Below are 26,512 nucleotides of genomic sequence, written 5' to 3'. Positions count from 1 at the left end.
TCACCTACTATATGCAAGGTTTTTTTTTTTTTGCAATTAATTATTTAATTTAAATTCCAGACTTGTATGTTTTAGTCCTTGAATAGTGAGACTGAATTGTGCGAAGGTGACATTTTCTGTATTAAAACCAAGATCGCTGTATCTCAGATTATTCCCTTTTTTACCGAGTATGGCAACATAAGTTACAGGGGTGCACAGGGGCTGCAGCCCCACATTGTAGTGATCAGGAGTAAGTATCATTTTAAAATATAACACCGGTCGTTGACGTTTGTTGTTTTCCTTTTGTTTTGTTATTCTTTTCTTTTCTTTTCTTTTCATATAATTCCAAGACGCATAATTCCAGGTCTTAAAATACAATACAAGTCAAAGTAATTGCTGTTTCCTGTAATAGCTGTACTACTAAGTCATACAACTTATAAACTTTGTCAGTTGTTAAGAACTTTTCTACTACTATCTTTCTTAGCACAGCTAGTTTTCTTTATTAATATTGCTGATTATTTCTTAAAATGTTTCCATTAGTTATGTTTATTTGGGCTATTATTACTCAGTAGTATGTCTTAAATGTTTGCTCATTTAGAGTTTAATTTTTCCCATGGGCATACACTGAAAAGCCATTTCTCAGCTGGGCATTTCTGGTTAACAAATGTAAATAATGAACTATGTATAAATCAAAGCTGTCATAAACATCATCAAACAATACCCTGTGGACATCTTGCAGTTTCATGCTCTAAATAATATATCTTGGGATGATATAAAGCAAAACTGTAATAAAATACAATTTACTACCGCTATATAGGCAAGTGACAAAAAATCCTGAAGAAAACTAATGACTGGTCCTGTTGACAGGGAGTGATGGACTAAATTATATTATTGTTGTATTTCCATTCTGTGAAGCATAGCAACTGGTTTACACAAGAGATGTGAGCCTGTTATACATCTAAACAGCATCCAACTTAGTACTACTCAGTACCCCTGACACTTAAGATTCAATGACAGAAATCCCAGACGTTTGACATACTTCATTTATCAGAAATCCTACACAACCCAGAACCACTTAATATCCCAGAATACACATTTTCTGTGGTGCAGATTATTACCCAGGTGGGTCCCTTTTATGAAATTAGAAAGCACAGAAACAATTAAGATATACCTAAGTGGAGGAAAAATGACAGCTCAGAGCAGAACATTTCTTAGTCTGAATGCAGCTGCTTCCCTTAGGGACTAATGCAATGTAGTTATCTAATGCCCATCGAAAAGGACACCACCCTTAGGGACTAATACAATGTTGTTATCTAATGCCCATCGAAAAGGACACCACCCTTAGGGACTAATACAATGTTGTTATCTAATGCCCATTGAAAAGGACACCATCCTTAAGGATTAATACAATGTTGTTATCTAGTGCCCATCGAAAATGACACCACACTTAGGGATTAATACAATGTTGTTATCTAGTGCCCATCGTAAAGGACACCACCCTTAGGGACTAATACAATGTTGTTATCTAATGCCCATCGAAAAGGACACCACCCTTAGGGACTAATACAATGTTGTTATCTAATGCCCATCGAAAAGGACACCACCCTTAGGGATTAATACAATGTTGTTATCTAATGCCCATCGAAAAGGACACCACCCTTAGGGATTAATACAATGTTGTTATCTAATGCCCATCAAAAAGGACACCACCCTTAGGGATTACTACAATGTTGTTATCATGTGACCATCGAAAAGGACACCACCCTTAGGGACTAATACAATGTTGTTATCTAGTTCCCATCGAAAAGGACACCACCCTTAGGGACTAATACAATGTTGTTATCTAGTGCCCATTGAAAAGGACACCATCCTTAAGGATTAATACAATGTTGTTATCTAGTGCCCATCGAAAAGGACACCACCCTTAGGGATTAATACAATGTTGTTATCTAGTGCCCATCGTAAACGACACCACCCTTAGGGACTAATACAATGTTGTTATCTAATGCCTATTGAAAAAGGCACCACCCTTAGGGATTAATACAATGTTGTTATCATGTGCCCATCAAAAAGGACACCACCCTTAGGGACTAAGACAATGATGTTATCTAGTGCTCATCAAAAAGGAGACCACACCCTGATGAAGTTAGTTGCTGCAATCTTAATGAAGCCAGAAAGTGTAAGAGCCAGTGGAGATAATTCTTAAGTTCCTCAGTGTCAAGGCTAGTGCTTAGCAAGCTTGTGTTTTATGCAAATAGTCATTCCAGCTACCATGGAGCTTCAGTAACAACACCAACTGGTTGGCAGAGGATACACATGAATGTTTTGGCAATGAAACAGTAGCTTCCTGCTGCCCAAAACTGTGTTTTTATAACATGGTATTAACAACCACAATTAAAAAGTGATGTAAATTTTATAAGCATGCGTGTCAAAGTGAGACTGAATTATAATGCCATGAGATGCTCTGAATCAATTTACAAAGCTGTGTTTAGACACATACAATGAAATCCAATGGGTTGGAGAACTCTGATGCTGAAGCATAACGTTAGATGAAATATGAATAAATTAGATGTGCTCTGAAATAAAGCATGGGGCAGTTGAAGTGAGAACTGTTTTTTTTTTCTTCTCAAGATAACCAACTGCTATCTTTTATCAAAGCTTCCTCCTCCCTGCAGCACCCACCCATCCTTAATGTTTCTGCATACAGAATGTTACTCTGCAGCTGGTTTCAGTTCCTGTTTTTAATTTTTAATTCTATGCCCCTAGATATTTACTTAGTGAAACTAAATGGTTAAGACAAACTCCTGAATAAGACATACTACAGATAAAGCTATAGTGGTCAGACTAGAATGTTTTTTTTTATTGGCTTTGTTGTCAGATGATACAAAAGTAATGCCTACCTTTTAACTGCCACAATAATTAGCTCTATTCTCACAACAACATCATTATCATCATCAGCCTCCTTTTTCCTGTTTTCTACACGTGGTCAAGGTATCATGCCAACTGTCGCCATCTCTCTCAGATCCACTCCACTCTCCAACCATCTTTGACAATCATCAAAAAAGAATACGAACTGCACCGACTGCTGTTTATTAACAAAGCTCACAACAAGCTCAAAAATACTAAGCGCTTTCACCATGTATAAATCAACGGCTTCTTCAGAGTACAAGGAGCATTATATCACAAACACTTATAAATACTTACACATTCAAATGCACCTATCATACACCTTAATTAATTAAATATGTTAATTAAGCCAATACATTTCAAATATAAAAAATATGTAAAAATATATTACCTAAAGCTAATATGCAAATAAAATAAATACAAAATGAATCAATCAAGTTAAATTAATACACATTGTAGGCCAACCCATTACATTAATCTTTTGACTGAATATTGTTTATATAATGTTGTTAAAATATATATATATACAATACCTACTTAGAACAAATACCTGACTGTCACAGGTCTTTTCTCCCACAATCTAACCATCTCTTTGCTGGATGCCCTCATTTTCTCTTGCTTTCTTCCTGTCTGTCTCAAATGTTCTTCACCAGATACTCTTCCGCTTTTCTGCACATGTGCCATCAATAGCTTGATGGTGGCCAACATATGGTTCAGCAAGTGACACAGTCACAAGATCACATACAAGAGAGTCCAACATGCAACTCAGGTAGACTTTCTCCAAATAAGGAAAGGGCAGTGGGATAGTCTTAGTGATTGCAAAGTTATCCCCCAGTGAAACACTCAGCCCACAGTATAAATTACTGCCACAATTAGCTGCATGCAGTGGTCAGAGAAGGCTCTAAAGACATCAGAGACTATGTTGAAAACCTTGAAGTTGACTGGAGAGAAAACACAAGAGTTCAAGGAACTACTCAGTGCTCTAGCACCTCAACAGGATGAGGAAGTAGGTGGAGTGTGTGAGGACTGCAGAACAGGTATGTGACTGAGCCAGGTATGGAAATAAGGTGCAAAAGGAAAATTGTTGATGAAATGCATAAGTCTAGCAAGCCATCAAAAGAAAGAACAAATACAGGAAAAAGTGAGAGACAATAAAAATGAACCAGGCTAAGAAGGAGTAGTAGATGGCTAGCAAAGAGGCTACATAAGAAGTTTGAATAGTAAAGTACAAGGCATCAGAGGCATTCTACCAGCTTCTGGAAAGTGACTCGGTAGATGGTACGAAGAAACTCTATCAGATTGCATGGCAAAGACTTAAGGATAAAGAAGATAGTCAGAGATCCTTCATAAGGGATGGCAGCAGCAACCTGTTCACCAGCCCACAGAATAAAAATAGACAGATGGAAGGAGTACTTCCAGCAGCATCTGAATGAAGAGACCCCCACAGAAGCTGTACTACCCCAGACACAGCCTATAATATGAGAAGAGGAACCCACTCTAGAAGAAGTAAGAGCAGCACTAAGGAAAATGAAGGCAGGGAAAGCAGCAGGTCAGATAAGGTCACATCAGATAAAGATGCTGGGTGAGATAGGGGAGAAATGGCTGCTGAGAGTACTCATAGCAGTGTGAAGGGAAAGGTGTATCCAAGATGAGTGGATAATAAGTATACTTGTGCCAGTGTACAAGAACAAAGTGGACACACAACTGTGGGCAGTACAGAAGTATCAAACTACTGTCTCATTACATGAAAGTCCTAGAGAAGATGATTGATAAATGAATACATGGAATAGTAGAAAGTAAGATGGAAGAAGTGCAGTTTGGATTCAAATCAGGAAGCAGCACACCCTACCTGATGTTTACAGGGAGACAGATGGGTGAGAAGAAACTAGAGATGAGGAAAGAGTCCAGCTGGGAATACCTAGCCTTGGAGAAAGCGTATTACAAGGTCCCAAGAAAGCTGATTTGGGCAATCCTGCAGTGGTTTGAAATCCCAGATACACTGGTAGAATTAATACAGGCTATGTGTGCTTATGAACAGAGGTTTTCCCAGTAGGAGCGGGTGTACATCGGGCTTCATCTCTAAGCCCAGTGCTGTTCATACTGGTGGTGATGGACTACATCAGCAAACTGGTTGGAGGGGGACAGATCAACAAAGATCCTGTATGCAGATGATGTGGCAGTACAGACAGACTCTGAGCAAGAACCTCAGGAATGGATAGGGGAATGGAATTCAAAACTGAAGACACATGAGATGAAACTGTGTATACATACGACTGTTGTAATTTCAGCAAATGGGGGAAATCAGAACAACCTGAGACTTGAGATAGAAGGATAAATAATTGACCAGGCTAACAGCTTTGAGTATCTGGGAGGGGTGATTGAAGAGAAGGGAAGTCTGAATGAGCAGGTCAAAGCTAGAGTTAGAAGTCTGATTATAACTGGTACAGAGTGTCAGGGGTAGTGTATGATAGAAGAATGCCAAATAAGCTGAAAATCAGGTGTAAATGCCAGTGGTGTGATCAGTACTACTGTATAGTACAGAAAACCGGGCAATTATGGCAGATCAGTTGGGGAAACTAGAGGTGATGGAGATGAAGTGCCCGAGATAGGACAGATGAAGAAATGAGGACATCAATGCAGAAGCCAAATTAGCACCAATTGCCGAAAAGACCAAAGAGAACAAATTGTGATGGTTTGAGCACATGTGCAGAAAAGCAGAAGGCAATCTGGTGAAGAAGATTTGAGACATACAAGAAGAAGGCAAGAGGAAATTAGGGCATCCAGCAAAGAGATGGATAAATTGTGGGAGAGAAAACCTGTGATGGTCAGGCATGACTGTCAAAGAAGGTAGGAGAGTGGAGTGGACCTAAGAGAGATGACAAAAGTTGGCACGATACCTTGACCTCATGTAGAAAACAGGAAAATGATGCTGCTGATGATAATAATGATGCTGTAGAAATAGAGCTAATTACTTTTGTGTCATTTGACAACAAAGCCAAAAAAATAAACATACTAGACTGACCACTACAGCTTTATCTAATCTGTTATTCAGGAGTTTATTTTAACCATTTAGTTTCACTAAGTAAATATCTAGGGGCATAGAATTAAAAATTAAAAAGAGGAACTGAAACCGGCTGCAGAGTAAAATTCTGTATGCAGAAACACTAAACATGGGTGGGTGCTGTACAGGGAGGGGGATGCTTTGATAAATGATAGTGGTTGGTTGTCTTTCCCAAAAAAATAAATAAATAATAGTTCTCACTTCAGCTGCCCCATGCTTTACTTCAGCACACATCTAATGTATTAATTTTTCTGTAGTTATCATCTAATGTCATATCACTTGTCATCATATACTTCTTCATTGGTGACTATCTGCCAAGCTATATCACACAAGAAATCTAAATTTTCCCAAGAGCAATACACCCATGCAGTAACTCTGACTTAACAGAAGTTTCCTTAAGTATGCTTCATATAGTCATATGATGTATATAGACTGGACATGCATTAATATATTTGAGTCTGTGATGATTTATAAATTTTAGTTACTGTAATTTCTCCTACAGTGTTAGGCCAACTAGCTTTCTTCTATCTGCTGTACAACATATGTATTTGCATGCAGGTTTATACAGCTGCCAATAAATCCTTCATAAGGAATAGTGATACTACATTGGTACCATCCACTGCTTCAGTGGCTTTTTCAAAGAAGTTAATATGGCGGGGAGAATCAAAGAGGGCTGGAAATTAAGAGATTTTCAATGACGACATGACTAATCAGATATGATGTCATAGCATTCCACAGATTTAAGTATGTGGCTTGTCAAATGTATTGGTCTATAGTTACAGGGCTTGTTTAAGTTACAGTCACAAAAGGTGCAAACTATACCAAATCTGTCAGCTAAGATATTGGTTATTCACTTTAGGTCAGTTTATACAATGTTATTGTAGACTAGCTCTGAACATTGCTAGATGTTAGTTTTTAACAACCAGATATAGTTTATTTATTTATTTGTTTTCATTCCATAGCCAGGTTAGCACTTTCCTTGAATATGATTTTTTAAGCTCAGTGTACAAACCTGTAATAAGATGAGTGTTTGGCCTCTTCCAGTAATGTATGTCCAGTGAAAACAAGATGACAACAATATACCCCTCTTATAACAGTGGCTTTTATGATACTTCCAGTACATGGGTCCCAGTGAATAATAAGCTATATCTGCAGTAGAGCAAGAAGAAGAAAGAAAGAAAGAAAGAAAGAAAGAAAGAAAGAAAGAAAGAAAATCTATAAATATAGGAAGTGAAGAGTATCATAAACCCACTTTAATAATATATTCATATCAAGAGTGAACTTGTGTCAGTAATTAAGAGGAAACCCGAGGACCTCCAAAAACTCTAGTCTGCCTGCCAATGTAATCCCAAATGTTACTGATATAAATAAACCAAATCTTGTTGGATACTGCATCTGTAGCATTTCCTCAGCTGAACACAGTATAATTTGTTAATGGATGCATAGAAATATTACAGAAAAATGTGTTGCAGCGAACTACAAATGGAATCAGCTGGTACAACTAACCCATTACCCCCCCCCCCCCCCCCCAGCCTGGCGTATACCAAGCTGTTTGTAAATGTGTGCATGAATGGGAAAAAATAAACATTTGTCTACAGCTGACTGCTTCCCTCAAATTTAATACTCCTGCAAACAAATCCATTGAGAAAGCTGCAACTTCTGCATGAGCAGCAGATCCATCCCAGAAGCTTCATTCCAGAATGTGAAAAGATGCAGCGGTTGTATGTGTTTCCAACACTGACTGACACAAAGCTAAATATAAATATGGGCTATTTATTTCTGCTCAGCATAGTGATAAATGTTATAGAAAAAGTAGTTCATCAGCAAATGACACCCACTCTGGGTATGCAAGGTTAACACAACTGTGGAAGTGCTCACCATAACAGTGAAAGTGTGACATCATGTCTGTCTCAGTGATCATAACATATGGATAAAATGGGATGTATACATTAGTTGTGGTGGCTAGTTTTGTGACCGTCATGAAGTCTGAAAAGTGCTCTTTTCAGAATATGTTTGCTAGAAGGAGGTCCCATTTTTAAAAGATATAGTAACCTAAGAATTCATTATATTATCAAAGGGGGTTTCACACCCTTTATGAGGATACAATCACTTTATCCACATATGAATGATGGATTCCAGTTCCACTTCATAGGAATTTAGTTTTTAATTTGAATATTGTTCAGTCTGCTGCTATTCATGACAATGACATTGACACAGTAGAAACCCTTCATTAGAAGTGTCCAGGTGACTTCAGGCTATTCTCAGACTGGATGCATCATAGGAGCATAAGTAAGTTGTAGGTAAATAGTATACAGTCCTTTATAGTCTAACAAATAAACCATAATCAGGAGTTACCTCCTGACTTAAAGACAGCAACACATGATAGACCTGGGTGAATTAACAATGTTAATTGAATTATCTAAGCTTACCTTGAATGCAGCAATAGTGCTACTCTGATTGACATGTAGTAGAAGTCTGATCCAAAGATGTGGAATATCTTGGGATATGAATCTGTTATCCCAGTGTATCTTATTTATCTGTTCTTGTGAAAGTTTAGATCCATTAACCAGATAGTAGAGGATCCATTTGCTTTGCAAAGAAAATAAAGGTAAAGCAGGTTTAGATATTTTAATCGCAATGGTCAAATCTATAAGAGACCAAACACAGGGAGAAGACTGCTAGTCTATCTAGGCTGATATATTTTGGCAAATACATGCCAAACGTGGCACTGTGTTCAGTAATCGCTTTCTATAAGAGATCAGTAAAGGAGAATTAAAACTTCTTTTAAGTCTGTGATAAGCAAAGCAGCACGCTTCAAAACTTCGTTTTTGTGCTATTCTGCCATTGTTTCTTTTAAGTCTAGAAGAGATGCCTTTGGAAACGGAGTCAAATAGGAAGAAGGATTTATAAACTGCTGCAAATGCATGATAGTTAAAAGATAACGAATTAACAGCAAGACTGTCAAGATCCAAAGACAAAATAAATCATCAAAGCAGTTAAAGGACTTTAAAGCACCAGAAATGCAGTCCAAAAAGTAAAATAAAGAAGTCCAACGCCCTCAAATAAAGAAGTTTAATAAAAATAACAGAGCTTGCAGACACAACCTTAGATTTATTTATGCAGACAGTAAAAAGTGGGTTATTCTCAACCATCAGAAAACCCCTTATTCTGTCCACTTTGTTCATGGTACACTGGGCAACATGTACCTGTGCAGTAGTAGTCAAAGAATGTTCAGGCCGCATAACAGAACTGAGTAGCGTGCTGCAGGTGATATCAACAGCAACAGCAATCCAAAGACAAAATAAACCACCAAAGCATAAGGGGTTTCCTGATGGTTGAGAATAACCCATTTTTACTGTCTGCCTAAATAAATCTAAGGTTGTGCCTGCAAGCTCTGTTATTTTATTAAACTTCTTTATTTGAGGGGGTTGGACTTCTTTGTTTTACTTTTAAGACTGCCAAGATCAGTTAGGAAATATCTCATTAGAAAGGCATTTCAGCTCTGAAGAATGTTGTGGAAGTATTTTATTTACCAGAATAGACTATACTATATTTTTCACATTTAGTTTGAAACTGTTGCCCTTGTACTGTTTGTTAACGCACTTTACCCAGTGCTGGCTATGCATCAGAAAAACAAATAACTCCTTGTTTACAGTTGTCCTGAAACTTTTATTGGCTGGTCATGATGGCTTGAAGATCTGAAAAACAGATGCCATGCCAGACAGTAGAAGGCACAATATTGAGCCCTGTAGTATGAGTCTTATAGTGTATCAATGGAAACTTTTTAGCTTTTAGAAGTGACTGCAACTCTAATCACATGGGTAACATAAGACAATTACTTAGCTATCTGCTGTACAACATATGTATTGGCATGCAGGTTTATACAGCTGCCAATAAATCCTTCATAAGGAATAGTGTCAAACGCCATGGCTATGTCCAGATATGCACTACATACTACATTACTACCAGCCACTGCTTCAGTGGCTTTTTCAAAGAAGTTAATATGGTGGGGAGAATCAAAGAGGGCTGGAAATTAAGAGATTTTCAATGACGACATGACTACTCAGATATGATGTCATAGCATTCCACAGATTTAAGTATGTGGCTTGTCAAATGTATTGGTCTATAGTTACAGGGCTTGTTTGTGGGCCACCCTTAGCTAATGACAGCATAGTGTTTTTTCATTTTTTTTCTCAAGGCTTTGTGAATGCAACCAGTAGTGAAGCTTAGATTAAAGAGATTCAGCAGAGGTTAAAATAAACCATATTTGGTAATGCTAGTCAGGCAGGATCCGTGGATGAGATGCTCTTACCTTTGAGGCAGGTAAGCATACCTGTTCAATAGGAATGGCAGGGCATGGCTAGGATTTTAAACTCTTTGGAAAAGTTACAGTCACAAAAGGTGCAAACTATACCTTAAATCTGTCAGCTAAGATATTGGTTATTCACTTTATGTCAGTTTATACAGTGTTATTGTAGACTAGCTCTGAACATTGCTAGATGTTAGTTTTTAACAACCAGATATAGTTTATTTATTTATTTGTTTTCATTCCATAGCCAGGTTAGCACTTTCCTTGAATATGATTTTGTAAGCTCAGTGTACAAACCTGTAATAAGAGCTGTTTAATGCAGTATGTTACTTGTACTGAGTGTTTGGCCTCTTCCAGTAATGTATGTCAAATAAAAACAAGATGACAACTTAATATACCCCTCTTATAACAGTGGCTTTTATGATACTTCCCAGTACATAGTCCCAGTGAAAGAGAGCTGTATCTGTTTGGCAGGAGAGCATGAAGAAGACAGGATAAAGGAAATGCATACATACCTCTCAACCTCTTAGAACAAGAACTCTGGACAAGTGTGTCAAAGGCCCAGAAATAGGGACAATTTTAAATATTGCTCTTACAAACTTAGAAAGTTGTTAGCATAACATTTTTGCATTAATATGAATTTTTCTGAAGGGTATGAAGTCTGAAACTCAAATGTCTGTCATTACTTTCTAACTTCACTTTTTAATGATTTGCCACCAATTTGTCAGAAAACTAGAATTTTCTGTAAAACAAACCAAAAATATGACCAAAAATCTTGAAATTCTGAGAAAACCTGTACAACTGAAAGGTATGAATACATATGTCAAATATTTCTGGTAGAATAGCAATCTGTCATAAAAATTACACAGTATGCCAAATTCACATTTAACTTGTGCTCTCTGTGTACAGCATGTAGTATTCAAAACTAGTAGAAGACTGCCCGTACTATAGTTGGTCTCAGTGGTTTGTAGTGCTTTGCAAAGAAGAGATTACAAGCTCTTTAATACCAATGATTGTGATGCAGGAAATAGTTGACCTTTCTACTCTTATGCAGCAGGACATGAATAATGTGGTATTTATATGTCAAACGTAGGCCATATTGACTACAGTAAATAAGCCATATAAACTTGTTTATTTTCACACTTGGCCAGTGCCGTAACTAAACATAGCTGTAAACAGCTCACTGCTAAGTATCATTGCCAGCAAAGGCCTTATGGTCATCTCTCTGACAGGCTACCAGAATATGAAATTGAGAATATGAGCCTCAAATCAACTGTTATTGGTATTTTCCAGGCCAAAGAAAGCAATGGATGATATAAATGTAGTGCTTCTTCATGTCAGCATTGAAATTCACTAACTGGTGAATTTAGGAATTTCAAATACTTGTTCACACCAAGAAGTAAAGAGTTCAATTTGTATGAAATTAAATTTCAGGTTTTCTCAGGTTTAATGTAACTTGTTCACATAGCTACTGTGACATACATGGTTATTACCTCAGTCTAACAGAGGTCTACAAACAGGAAATGGTCAATGATTTATTTGATAGTTTGCTTGTTTATTTTGTTGTTTGTTTTTGTTTGTTGAGAAGGTCCAGCAGGGGGGGGGTTGGGTTGGGGCAGTGGAGGTCAGAGAAGAAAAGCTTTAGAAAAATACAGGAAAAAAGCTCACACAAAAATAGAAAATGCAATTTGAAGAATACAGAACTGCAAAATGAAGAATGAAAACTATATCAAAATATCATACAACGTATAGAAAATGCATCAATATCTCTGAACAATTAAAACAATAGCACTTAGAACTAAATAGAAAGATGGGGTAATCTGAATTAAACAAGCTGCTAAGAAGTAAGATTCTAAAACTTAAACATAGCAATATAATCTAGTACGAGATATCTAAATACACTTTATAAAAGTATAGCGGGCAAGGAAATTAAATCAATTCAATAGAACAGACTGTCAAGCATAGCCGTATAATATAATGAGGCAGTGAGATGTATCCTCTTTCTTGATTCATGTGAATAAGAATGACTGAAGACGTTGGCAGACGTAGATAGAAAAGAAAGAGCAGTTTAAGGCTGTAAAGCAGATAGTACAAAATATTAATGAGATGTTGACAGAAAACAACTACAGGGCAGTAAGTAAATAAATCAGTGGGACTTAAAGAAAGAGGAAGGATGCAGTTTGGAAAGCTGGTCTACAATTTCTCAGCTCAAGACTAGAAGATGAGAAGGCTATAAGATTTGGATTTGCAAGTCTACGATACACTAGATGTAATGAGAAATGAGGTGCATTAAAGGTACTTCATGGACAAAATAGGATTCTTGTAGTAAACGTGGTTAAACAGGGCAAGACTAGAATGTAAATACAACATATAATGTAATTTCAATTGTTATTTTGATTTAGTAAATATATTTTCTATTCTACAGTACATTGATATTGAGATGCATATATTAACATACCTTGCTTGTATCCCATCTGCATTACTAACACTTTTATTAATATTATTAAGTAACCTATGCTCTGTAATTCATACACTAATGTAATGATGCAAACATCAGTTCTGAATTAATTAGTCTGATGCATGTTTGTTTTGGAGTTCTTTTCACTCAGTCATCTTTGAAAATGGGCATCAGGTTAACAGGACTTCCTCCAGTAAATATAGCATAAATAAAAAAGCTGTACTTTGATATACAGGCTAGGATTGTAGTGTACCAAAATGCACATATCTATTTTTCAGGGTCTATAACACGTTATTGAATGGCTATTCAGCAAATAGCCATTCACTGACACTCTGTTTATTAAAGACACTCTTCATCAAATGGCAAATTTTAAGTAGGGCAAACCAGCGGTTGGCCACCATCTGAAATTTGCTGGTTTCCCCACTGTAGTACGATCTTGGAGTTAGTATATTTAGTTAGAGTGGTTGGGTGGGCACAGCCCTCCAACTTGGTAAGTTTTAAATTCTATGTGATTTTTTTACGGTCGCTTGGTTGTCCTACTGTTGGTTTGCCCTAGTTAAAATTTGCCATTCGATGAAGAGCGACTTCGATAAACAGGAGTTTGATGAATGGCTATTCACTGAATCTACTGAACTACAGATTAATATTTACCCTTATATTAATGGAGGCAGAGAGGAGAAAATGATGAACATCCAGTCTGACCTGCCCTAGGGAAATATATACTAGGATCTAGACAGTATGGTACAGAAGTGACAGATCATCCAAGCAGTGTAGATACGAATGAAAGGAAGGATGGTATAAAAAATATATAATGTCTAAGATTTACTGTGTAGTATTGATATTATAACAATAATGGAGTCAATGGCAATATAGACTGAACAGTGAAGATCCCATATCCTCACTATTCAATAATTTTTAGCAGATCAGTCTAATTGCACTTAGCTGAAACCTATAACCCTTACCGCACAGTAGTAGCAACTGATAAACACAGAAACATGCTATCCACATGTGTTATTGTGTTCATTTCTTTTAGTTGCTACATGCCTGGGGTCCAAAATAGATAAATTAATTAAATAAATAAATAAACAAACCAATAAACAGAACCTCTTTCATTCATTGGACACAAAAAAATCTGCTTTCCTGGCTAAGACCAAAATGACAAGTGTAATCATACAAATAACTGCCATTTAATATGCTAAGAATTGTGTTTGATGAAATGTTGCAAGAAGGGCTGAGTGGCATACACAAATGTTTGGAAACAAGGTCACAAAACTGAAAACAGATGCCACTGGCCAGTCAATAGAGAGATAGACTGTGACAGAAGGATCAACATAGAGGGGGCTCCATGACATGCACCATGGTCTTCCACAGCTAACACCTATTACGGACTGCTCACAATAATGTGTTCATTTCTTCTACTTGGTAACTCTTCAGAATATATATTTATATAAAACACTGGTGGCTGTCTAGGTGTCATGAACCTGCTTCTTCCACTATGTGATACTGACAGCTGTCCATTATCCGACAGGCTGTTAACAACAATGGTCCCTTACTGCAAACCATTACTGCATTCTGAATGTGCTCATGAAGTCATTTGTCCTTTTGAACCACCATAGAGATTATGACTATATAAATGATCAGTAAACAGGGCAACATTTCTTCAGAAGAGTCACAAAATGGTTCACAACCTGGGTTGTAATTCCTATTTCAAGTCCTTTGTTGCATACCCTCATGTACCACTTGAAATCAGAGCACAAAAGCATAACAGGAGACCCTGCAGCCAAATATGATAAATTCACTGCTACGTTGAACCACAAATTACATTCCTAATTTGAAAATAAATCCTAATTCACCAAAAGTGTATTGTTTTACTTCAACTCACATGCCCAGGGATAATTCAATTGTATGTGAACACCTCATCTCTTTTCATAATTCTGCAGACATTAACCTATCAAACTCAGGCCTCAGAAACACAGAATGCTCTCCTCATCAACATACTGCTAACAATGATAACCAGTGTCTGTTTGCCAAGGTGAATCTCCTCTGATTCCAGATTAAATTATTTTAGGATTCTCCATTACCTGAGAACTACTTCATGCCTGTTTAGGATACTAACTGCCAGTGTCTTTATTTGTATAAACCAGACCATTATCTGTGTTATTTACAGTTATGTTTATAAAACTCCAATCAAGAAAATGGCATCAGACTGCAGACACATCTTCTCTTCTCTTACTAGTATAAGTGCTTGCAATGTAATTTAATTTTTTTATCAGCTGAATATATATTTTTAGTAAGTATTTCAACAAATATCGTAACTTTAGCAGCTGAATATACTTTTGAGTAAGAATTTCAAAGAATTGACATTAAAGCTTGGGCAGCTTCTTGACATTTGTGTACTAAAGATTCATCATACCGCCATGATGCCCAGTATCATCATGAAGTCCCATGTCTAATGGTAATTTTGTACAGAGAACTGAGTATGTTTCATGGAGGAATTTCATGTATATGGGGTTTCAAAATATATTTTTTAAAATATACACCAAATTATTGACAATTATCAATATTTTAGAGATAATTTAATAATTTTTTTTAAGTTTCCTTTTTGTAGTATGCTAGGTACAAAATATCAGCATAACACATTGTACTCATTCACAAGTAAAGAACTGCCATTATCGAACCTTGTCTTGGAAGGTGCGCAACCATCATTAGAGTTATAGTGGTACGTTGCTTTAATTTATGGGAATGGGCTCAAGGACAGGAATTCTGAATGGTTTGCTATCAAAAAGTTAATTGTTGGTTCAGCGAACACAAAAAGTCGAACAGCAGTTAGTCGATTTTCATGTTGACAAATGTTAGGAGATTGAGATTACATATCTTCTTCTTCTACTGGTTTGCATCTTCTGCCACTGGATATTACTGCAACAATAATTGTTCAGTTCTACTGATTGATTGTATTATATTTACTGCTAGTTGATTGCGTTTGTACTACTGATTGTCTTGTACTACTGTGGTGTTTTTTAGGTTCACAGGTTCATAGCTTCATAGGTTGCTACTAGGCTCTCAGCCCTAGGGCCTATGCAAGCCTAGCCATAACAATTTCTTGGATATTTCTTCATAACAATTTCTTGGATATTTCTTCCCACAATATTTACTTCTCTGGACTCCTGTTTAGCAGGGTGACTGACATGATCCCCGGGGTGAATTTCCTATCTCCCATCCAATCATCAAGGCTCCCTTTGAAGAGGGCCAATGAGGCGCTCTGCTTGACATGTATAGGCAGTCTATTCCAGAGTATTGGGAGTCTCTGGGTCAGGAACCTATCCCTCCAGCATGTTTTGTTCATTGTGATGACAAGGTTTAGATCCCTGGAGCATGTGGCTCTGAGAGATTGCGATTTCTTTAAGTGGAGCATGTCCAACAGCTCAGGGTTTGACATGGCCTTGTATGTTAAGCAGAGATCGCCTCTGAGTAGACGATATGCCACAGAGTATAGCTGTAATTTTTTTAGATGGTCAGCATATGGCTTCTGCTTTAGGCCTGTGATTCTTTTAGTGAGGTATTTCTGTGGCCTTTCCAGCTGTTGCAGATGTCTTGTGAGGTACATACCAAACGGGGCATTATACTCTATAATGGGTCTAATGAGGGATGAGTACAGTGGGACAATGACCTCCTTTTTTTTTGGATGAAAAGCCATTAGTGATGAGGTGTGCCACATAGAAGGATTTCCTGACTGTTGTGGTGATGTGGTTACTGAAAGTGAGACCACTGTCCACCTGTGTCTCTAAGTCTCTCATTACATTTTCAATGTTTAGTGTCCTGCCATGTATGTGGTAATTCATGGGTACATGTTTTTTTCCAAAGGGGATAACTATACATTTCTTGGCATTAAGCTTGAGCCCATGGCTCTGGCACCAGGCACCTGTTTCTGTAAGACCCTTTTGTAGAATATCCCCATCATTTGGGGATTCAATCATGGCTCCCAGTTTGCAGTCGTCTGCAAACTTTGTTAGCCAGAGTCCCTTGGTGTTGGCCTGTACTTCAGAGAAATAGATGTCAAACAAGAGTGGTCCCAGGACTGAACCCTGAGGTACTCCACTTGTCACTTGTCTGGAGCTGGATTTGGAGTCAGCTATTTTTACAGTCTGGGTTCTGTCAGTAAGCCAGTTGGCAACCCATCGAGTGACGTAGGGATTTATGCCCAGCTTAGTAAGTTTATCTATGATTCCAGAGTGGGGGATGGTGTCGAAGGCTTTGGCAAGGTCCAGATAGGCTGTATGGACCACCTTACCCTCGTCCACAGCTCTGGAGACTGATTTGAAGAAGTCAATCAGATTCAGAAGACAAGATCGGCCCTTCACAAACACAAACTGGGTGGGGTCCAGTGTTTGAAGGTTGCCAATGTCTTTGTTTATAAGTTCCATGATAATGCATTCCATGCCCTTGCAGATTAGGCTTGTCAGACTGATGGGACGGTAGTTCCTGGGATCCAAGGCAGATCCCCCCTTGTGGAGTGGGATAACTGTAGCTGTGTGCCACTCAGTGGGCATGAAGCCTGAGGTGAGGCTATGATTAAACATGACACTTAGGTGAGGTGCCAGTTCATTTTGTAGTCCATGTAGTACACAGCCTGGGATGTCATCTGGTCCCATGGATGCTGTATTCTTAGCTTTGGAGAGTGCAGTTTCTACCTGTGTGGCCGTGATTACCAGAATTTGGCAATCTTTTGGTATTGAGATGGGCCCTTTAGGGGGTGAGAGGGAGGTGAAGTTGGCACTAAATTGATCTGCCAGGATATTGGCAATATCCTTGGGATCAGTATACTTAATGCCATTCTGTTGTAGCTCAGAGCAGATCTGAACATTGCCATTTAGATTCTTGACATAACTATAGGATGCCTTGTGGTTGTCTTTGGAATCTTTGGCAATTTTATTTTCGTAACTAGCTTTTGAGGATTTTATGAAGGATCTCAGCTTCTTACTGAGGCTGGTGAGGGAATTTTTTGCATCTTGGGATTTTCCTCTTTTCTGCAACAGTTTCTTCCTTCTGTTGTATAGTTTGTTTATAGCAGGGGACCACCAGATTGACTTCCTTTTTTTGGAGAAGAGCATCTTGGTTCTATTTGGGATGGCATGATTCATGCACGAATGGATGTGCTGGTACAGTGCCTTAGTGTAGGATTCTGCAATCGAACTTCCAGATCCCATCTGGGTGGGTGTCGTGAAGTTTGTCACTTCTGATTTCAGTAGCATGAAGTTGGCTTTGGAGAAGTTTTTTAAGGAGGTTTCCTTATTGGGGGGTGGGGGTGGGATGTGGATGTCAAGGGTGATTTGCTTATGGTCAGACCTGACCAATGAGGGGATGACCCCTGGTGTGGAGCATCTATCTCCCATATTGGTAATGACCAGGTCTAAGATATTGGAGCCCCTGGTGGGACAATGGATTAGTTGATCCAGGGCTTTGGAATTTATGAATTCCAAGAACCGTTGGGAAAAGGAGTTGGTACCCGAGTAGTTTTCCCAGTTAATGGCAGGGTAGTTGAAATCACCCAGTATTAGGGTGTTTGGTTGTATCTTAATATTTTCCAGTATGTTTAGAAAGGTGTAGTGAGAATCTTGGGGCATGGTGGGGGATCTGTAGCAAGCTACAATTTGGATTGCAGTCTTACCTAGTGTTAGTTGCACCTGGAGAATTTCAGATGCATTGTGTTTGGCAACTAGCCTGGAGGTGTGAATATCCTTGGTGAATATGGACACTCCTCCACCTCTAGTGTTTTGGTCTTGGTTTTGTGGCCAAAATATGTGGTAAGAATTGTAGCCTGATATTGCAGGGGTGCTCTCTGTTGCTTTGAACCAGGTCTGATTTACTGCACAGATATCGATGTTCTCCATTTTTAGGAGTACCTTGAGAGAGTGCATTTTGAGGTTTAGACTTCTAGCAATGAGTAGCATTACCTTCAGATTTTGCATGCTTGTATCTGTTATGGTGGTGGTTTTATCCTTTGAACCTTGCCTAAAAAAGGCACTATAGTGGTGGCAAGAGCTTTAGCCAGTAACCTGAATCCCAGGGATGACAGCTGCAGACCATCTCTGGCAAAGCATTGTGGTTTGTCGATCATGTCTTCCCAGGCAGACAAATACTGGATCCCCTTTGAATGACACCAGAAGCTTAGCCAATTGTTGAAGTCAATCATTTTGTCTTATACTGTGGTATCATTCTGGGTGAAGGCAGGATGCTACTCAAAGCTAGGGTCATACCTGCCTGGGTCACATGATCCAAGAGCTCTTCCATGTCTCTTTTCATGTAGTCCAGGGAGGTACGTCTCAAGTCATTCACTCCAGCATGGACAATGACAGAGTTGTATTTATACTTGTTGTGGAGTGACTTGAGTACATGCGTTATGTGGCGGATCCTGGCACCCAACAGACAGCTGACTGTAATTTTCTCCTTGTTCAGCCTGGTGAGTGGGACATCAGTGTGCCTGACTATAGAGTCACCTATAACTAAAGTGTTGGGTGCATTGTCTTAGAGTCACCTATAACTAAAGTCTTGGGTACATTGTCTTGCCTTAGGGGCTGTTGTTGGGTGGCACACTGGTGTTGTGATCTATGTGTCACTTTGGTTGTGACTGGTGTTTGTTTGCCTTTCAGCTTCGGAGGTCCTTTTTGCTTGGGCAGGTTAATGTTAAGGGCCTCTGCATATGTGGGTTTAGTGTTGCTATGTGTGGGTGTTGATGGTGTGGGTTTTGAGGGGCTATGAGTTGACTGAGATGTAATGCAGGTGTTAACCTTCTCCTCTTGACTGTCTAGCAAAATTTTGGCCGGAGAGAGCTTTGCTTCCAGTTTGGCTATGTAAGTGTATCTCTCGCAGGTTGTAGTGTTGGGAGGTAGGAGGAGAGGATTGTCTGTGTACATGAGGCAGTTGCCACATTGCCCAGTATGCCCAGATTCACCAGGTGGACAGGGGAAATCACTGGAAGCTGACCCTTGAACATGCCTGTTTAGATGCTTTTTTGTAAAGTTTGAGAGCTGTTTTCCCTTACCTTTGCAAGGTACTTTGCAATTATAGGCTGTTGAGTGCTTGAATCAGTTTCAAGCTTCCTAGTGCTTTCCAGCAGGTTCTAGAGCAAGTGCTAGTCACAAGGGTTCAGATTTTAGTGCTACTACTGAGAAACCAGCTAGTTCTAAGGGAAAATTTGAAGAGCAGACTTTCTGGCACCTGCAATAGTTTAACTGTAGTCTTGCAGTGCTGCATGATGCAAAAAATGTGCAAACACATGCATTTTTAAGCCAGAAAGTTAAAAGGGATAAAAATAAGCCCAAAAAGGCTAATAAAATTACCATTTCAGAGCTGGAAACCACTCCTCTAGTGTTAGACAGGCAGTACAATGCTCACCAGTCCCACTCGTAAGCAGTAGGACTTCCCTCTATCACAGCAAGGTCTGGATAGCTCTGAACACAGAAAATAAAGTCCCGAGACAAGCAAAGCCTGGGATATGGACTGACTAGGAAAGGTGGGAAATGAGCAAACAAGACAGTACTTTTTTTGTTAAAACAGGCTAAGCAATGCAATAATACAGTAAATAAACACAGAGAAGGCTAACACACTTATTTGTGCAGCCCTAAACAGTAAATGCAATTAAAACTCTACAAAATTAGCAATTTAAAACTTTTTAAATGAAGCAAGGCAAGTGCACAACTGAAAAATGATTTAAGAGGCAGTAATACAGCAGAATAAGTAGCTAGTTTACATATACAGAGAAGTCTATATATACAGAAAAGCAGCTAAAACACACAAACAATTCAGATGCAGTGCAACCTGGAGCACTTGAGTTGTAGCAATATTAAGGCAATTACAGTTATAATAAATGCTCTAAAATATACTCAATATTTTCAAAATGTTTGAGCAGCACAGTCAGAACACAAGGAGATTCAGGCATTTTTGTTTTGAAAGGGAAAAAGGAGAAACAGAAGGACTTATCAAATGTTCTCTCTGTATTATCTAGAATGAGCTAATGACACTAGACTGGGACCAAGTATAACAGCAAGACACCAACAGGGAAGGAGGGTGGGGGCAATACTAAGGCCATTGGCCTACAGACAGTAAGCACTACAGAAATAAATAAATAGGACATGCTGGAGGGACAGATTCATAACCCAGAGGCTCCCTTCACTGTGGAATAGAATCCCAGTCCAGGTTAGGCAGAGTCCCTCATTGACTCTCTTCAAGAGGAATCTTGATGAGTGGATGGGAGATCGTAGGTTTACCCCGGGTATCACTTCTGTGTCACTGTTAGACAGAGGCACAGTATACTAACCTCGAAAAAGGGCATAGCAAAATTAATTTAAAATGGGTGGCGAAAGCCAAACACACTCTGGCTAGGCTTATAAATGCCCTAGGGCAGATAGCCTAGTATGAACCTATGAACCTATGAAAGCCACAAAATGAGAGTTTTTAAATAGATAAAGAAGCAATGAGACTCTACAGAATGCTTTTAACTGCAAACAAATCAGTTACCCGTGCAGATTAGTTAATAGCAATAAAATACACGAAAAAACTATGCAGCAGGCAATAAAAAGTGCTATATATAAATTGCTAGAAACAATAATCAGTATAAATTATCCAAAAAACAGGATACTTATATATCTTAGCTCAGAGTTGCAGTTAACACCTCTCCTCCACTTTGTTCAGTGTGTATAGACAGAAATCCTGTCAAAGTTAGGGCTTAAATACCAGAAGATACAACCTTAGACAACTTTTTTTTTTTTTTTTTTTTACAAAAACACAAAAGAACCAGCCCCCACTAGCCAGCAGCCAATTAACACAATCTAGTCAAGGTAAAGAAAGGCTTCTGCTAATTCAAGATGGCCTGTGCATGTGCTTTTCTCCCTGGATCTTCAATATGTGCTGATTGTCTTGTATTACTGTGGAGTTTTTTTCTCCCTGGGTCTTCAATATGTACAGGACCTTTCATTTTACTATCTCTTGATGCTGTAAATAATGCTACTGTACTAATGTTTTCTGTTGTAAATAATGCTACTGCACTAATGTTTGCTATTACTACATTTTTGTTTGTTGTATATATTACTAAGGAGCTTTTCTCCCAGGGTCTCCACTGAAAATGGGCCTCTGGCCCAGGTGGACATGTCCAGTCAACAAATGTAATAAGTAAATAATATATATGAACTTGATGTTATGAGTAGAGTTGCAGTGCAGTGCAGATTGGGAAATGTATCTCTTTCCTTACTGTAGTGCAATCTCAGAGTAAGAATATTTAATTTGCAGGGGGTGTGGGGGTGCAGGGGGAGTTTTCCCCTCTGCTAAAACATGAATGACAGTGTAGGTGTTTAACTTACATTTGCACCTGCAGTGCCATCATAGTCAATTTTCGACATAAATGTCGAATCTGTTGAATTTGATCAACAGATTCAACATTTTAACTTTATTATTATGCAGGAAGTATGATGTTATTTTCGAAGTATCTAACATTTATTTTTATGAACTTCGATATTTTGTTAGTAAACATGTTATCACACATTACTGATAATACTCAACGTTATAAGACTGCATTCCATTGCAAAATTTTTTCACATAATGCCAAAAAAATTGTACTGGAATTTCCTGTCATATGCATTTTAGTTACTTATTATAACTTTGTACATGATCAAGAAAGCTGTAATGCTTTTGATGCATATACCATTTCCATTTTTTTCTTATTTTTTCATCTTCTAAAAATAACTTTATGACTACTATCAAATTAAACCACTTCATAAAAATAATTGTTTAGAAATATTAAACAATTTAGAAGACAGAGTTCAAAACATTCCTTATAAAAATTGAACCAAAACAATTCATACTTGCCAAAATAATGAGTTTGCATTTAAATGATAACTCATATTTTACTGGCTAAATCAATATTGGTATCTTTGGGGAGTTTGCATTTCTGATTTGCACCACACAACCAACAATTTCAAGCCACTTCAGGAAAATACTGTGGTCATTCTGGATATCTTATCTACAATGTTGTAACTGTATATTTGACCAAAATGCTTATGTATAACATGCATTTTCTTTAAATGAAAATAAACCAGCCATCATTTGCCCAAACTGCTGCATGTGAAAATGTGTTCGCTATTATTAAGTATATAGCCCATGGCATTTTCCTCTGACCAGTGCATATATAAGGGAATGGGATATAGTACCAAATGTAAAAAATCCAGGTTGCAGTTTTAGATTTTTTTTGTCAAATGCCATTTCAGACAATTTCATTTGAGAAACATATATTCACTTGAAACCAATTACTTCGGAAGTACAACCATACATTTTTTCAGTCCCAAATGAGATTTTATTACTCAGTGCAAAATATTCTTTCTAATAAAACAAAACACAATTTTTCGGTCTTTGTTTATATCGTGCTTTCAACATATTATGCTAACAAAAACCCTACAACTTATTAAAATGACTAGGTATATAACCTTTTACTTTGGAAGGAATAACAGCATAACTTTCTAACATTTTTACTTTTCAGTATTTTGCAAATAGATAGGGCACAGTATACTCAAATCAAGGGGTGGTGTAAGCCATACAGAATCTGGCTAGGCTTATAATTGCCCCAGGGCAGATAGCCTAGTATGAACCTATGAACCTATTTTAGTCTTTTCAACAAACATGCCCGTGACAGCAATATTATATTCTGTATTGATGCCTTCTTGCTATTGTATTGTTCCTGGCCCTAATATGAATTTTGTCTCCTACTTTTATATTCATGCTAACAGACACACGCACACACATGCACACACACCCACAGTCGCTCTTTCTCTCTCTCTGCCCCTAGTTTCTAATAGTACCTAAATAATGTAGATAACCTATTTCATGGTATATTGCCACTAGTAGCCAGGGAACTAGGTGGGGAGACACTCACTAACCCGACCCTTTTTTGGATAATGCCTTCCAACCACAATGCCTTGTTTTCACTCAATAATTAATACTGACACAAATTGGAATGGTAGAGTACTTTGTGAATGTAATATATTTAGACAGTCCTCCACCCAAGTATGCTTGGTTTAATTAAGTGACTCAACAAGCGCAAATATTAGCCCTATCCCTTGCAACTTGCCCTAATATTTCTGTTTGGCATTGTCCTGGTGGTAACTGTTGCTTACTTATCTTATTTCCTATATCTCTGCTTCACTTCCATGTTCTGTGCTGCTTCTTTAAGCTACAGAACGCCTTTATAGATTACACTCCTCTGATTCATTCATTGGTCAGAACGTACTCCACATAATAGCTTAGCATAGTGACCGACGCACAAACATGGTTATTATAGCTAACACTGATATTGCCATTTGACATGTATGTGTTTTCCCTGTACATCAGTCACTTTTACATAGATATAGGAAAATTATTCCATTAGGATGTGTTCTGCTGCTGAAGAATTGTGAAATAAACCTTCTGATTATTATAGTGATTTTTGTTTGCACATTTACAATGTGTCATCTCTTATTATACAAAAACACACACACATATATATATATATATATATATATATATATATATATATATATATATATATATATATATATATATCAAAAACTTGAGTTACCATGTAGGAACTATGGTCAAGAACATTTCATAAACTGCTAATAATATCTCAAAATAATTAACACAATTAGATTATATACCTGACTGGGTTTTGTATTTCAACACATTTTTTCATTATTTTAATGCTGAAAATAAGATTGAACACCAAACGAAAATGCCTTCCGTTAGCACTCTTCTAGATCAACAGTCATACTTAAATCTAAGGGAGCAGTTAACTCAGTTTCTGATTACTGCTTATGGCTTAATTACACTGCAGTTATTTAGACTGCAGAAATTCAGAATGAATGGGATGAAAGTGATGGTGAAGGAGGAAAACAGGGTGACATGTAAGACAGGGAACATTTAAATTGCTGAACTGTAGTACGGTAGGAATCTCACAGTTCTATTAATGAAATTTAAAGCCATGAAATGAAATGGCACTGAACTGTGTCACTAACATTTGAATTCAAGCCTGACACCTATTTCAAGGTAAATATCACTCTAAACAATGACCCTTTTGAGTAGTAATGAAGTCAATAATGCCTCCAGCCATTACTGTACTCAACAAATAATTCACAGATTTCTGTAGCAGTATGAAGTACCAAACAAATACAGCAAAACCTCATTTCTTTCTGTTTCATGCAATGAAAAACCTCTATCAGTCTGCAAACACCAGCAAAAAATATCAGGATGGCTCCATATCAGTGGCCTAAATAAATGGATAACGAATAATTTATATAATAGTCACAGCCATTTAGAACCCAAGTAAAATAGTAGACAGTCAAACTGCAGTTAAAAACTAAGGCTGCTAGTGTTGTACAAGTTTCACTTTGAGTGCTCCGTTGTCTAAAGCTCTGCAGCCTTCAATGTTAACGCAAGCATTTCCCCTTAAATGTTCTGTCTTTGCATGCGACTGCATGTAGAATCATTACCATAAAGGAATATAATTTATATTAAAGTATTTGTAAACAGACCTGACCAGTCCATGGTATAGCTCTGCTGCTGGATATCTGGTACAACAACGCTGGATATCCTCTCGCTAGCTGGACTTCTTTCTCTCTCTCTTTCTCTGTAAATATAAGGTTAGCTTTTCTCACTTAGTCTGTGTGGTCATGTCTAGAAGGAAGCACTCACTGTCAGTCATGCATTAGTTTCAACACTTAGCACTTCCTGGTCTCAAGATTAAAACTGAATAAAACAAGGGGAAGCAATATGTGTGTATGCATGTGTGTGTCGGGGGTGTGTGTGTGTGTGTGTGTGTGTGTGTGTGTGTGTGTGTGTGTGTGTGTGTGTGTGTGTGTGTGTGTGTCTGCACACTGATGTCAATGACCAAAGATAACTAAGAACCTTTCTGAGACTGCATTTACCCAAGTGAGGGCTTTTTCCTCATTTTCAACTGACTGAACCGTGAAGTTCCCAGATATACTTTAGATTACCTAACAGTTTAAATAATTTCTTTATATATGATACTACTGCTAATACAGAAAATCTTAAAGATAAATACTCTGCATAACATACATGTGAACACAGTTCAGTCCAAATTGTAGTATGCCACTCTGCCAGTTAAAAGACTGTTAGTTGCTCTTTTTTTGTAGACCATATGATGCATGCACATCAATAGCTTTTCTTAGAGTTCCTTTATAGCTCAGCAAGACATTAGGTATCTGCTGTAAGTAAGACAAAGCGGTGCTGGCATATGCATCCTATGACAGATTAGCTATGGCAAACTTATCACATCCATGCTTATGAACTACAGAAGACAGAGGCACAACATGGTAAGGACCTAATATCCAAGCTGGGTATACCCCATAAATTATAGTGAAATGAACATGTTTGGTGTTTTCTCAAAATAGCTAGCCTTGTGCAATGATTTAAATATTCTTGGAGGCTTTGAAGAGATAAAAGGGAGGAAGTTTAGCAACTGGTCCACTGCATATACTGGACAATAGCACATACCAAAACAAAATAAGTTTTACTTTTATTATTATTATTATTATTATTATTATTATTATTATTATTGTTATTATTACTGTTTATCCAGTAAACAAAACAAAGTGAATAATAACTCATGCATGATGTTCAAAGAAACCCAGCAGGGAATTGAGTTCAGAGTATAATACAGAAAGTAAACAAAACAATTAGTTAAGATCATAAGGAAAAACATTTTCAAGAAATGCATTCATAGGAAGCCTGTGGAAAAGAAGCAGGATGGGCCAGCTCA

General features: G+C 37.7%; 1 protein-coding gene across 1 annotated transcript in view; it reads right to left on the bottom strand.

The window, feature by feature from the left end:
* LOC122794833 (B-cell scaffold protein with ankyrin repeats-like) overlaps positions 1–25,387 on the bottom strand; it is a 294,607-nt gene extending 269,220 nt beyond the window's left edge. The window contains exon 1 of the mRNA XM_044063439.1: positions 25,266–25,387. Coding sequence (XP_043919374.1) covers positions 25,266–25,278 — 13 coding nt within the window. The 5' untranslated portion in view covers positions 25,279–25,387. The remainder of the gene's footprint in view (positions 1–25,265) is intronic.
* Between the last annotated feature and the right edge of the window lie 1,125 nt (positions 25,388–26,512).

Source organism: Protopterus annectens, chromosome 2.part1 (assembly GCF_019279795.1).
Source record: "Protopterus annectens isolate FY-2018-M chromosome 2.part1, PAN1.0, whole genome shotgun sequence".
NCBI classification, from domain to species: Eukaryota; Metazoa; Chordata; order Ceratodontiformes; family Protopteridae; genus Protopterus; species Protopterus annectens.
This window is presented reverse-complemented; position numbering and strand designations above follow the sequence as displayed.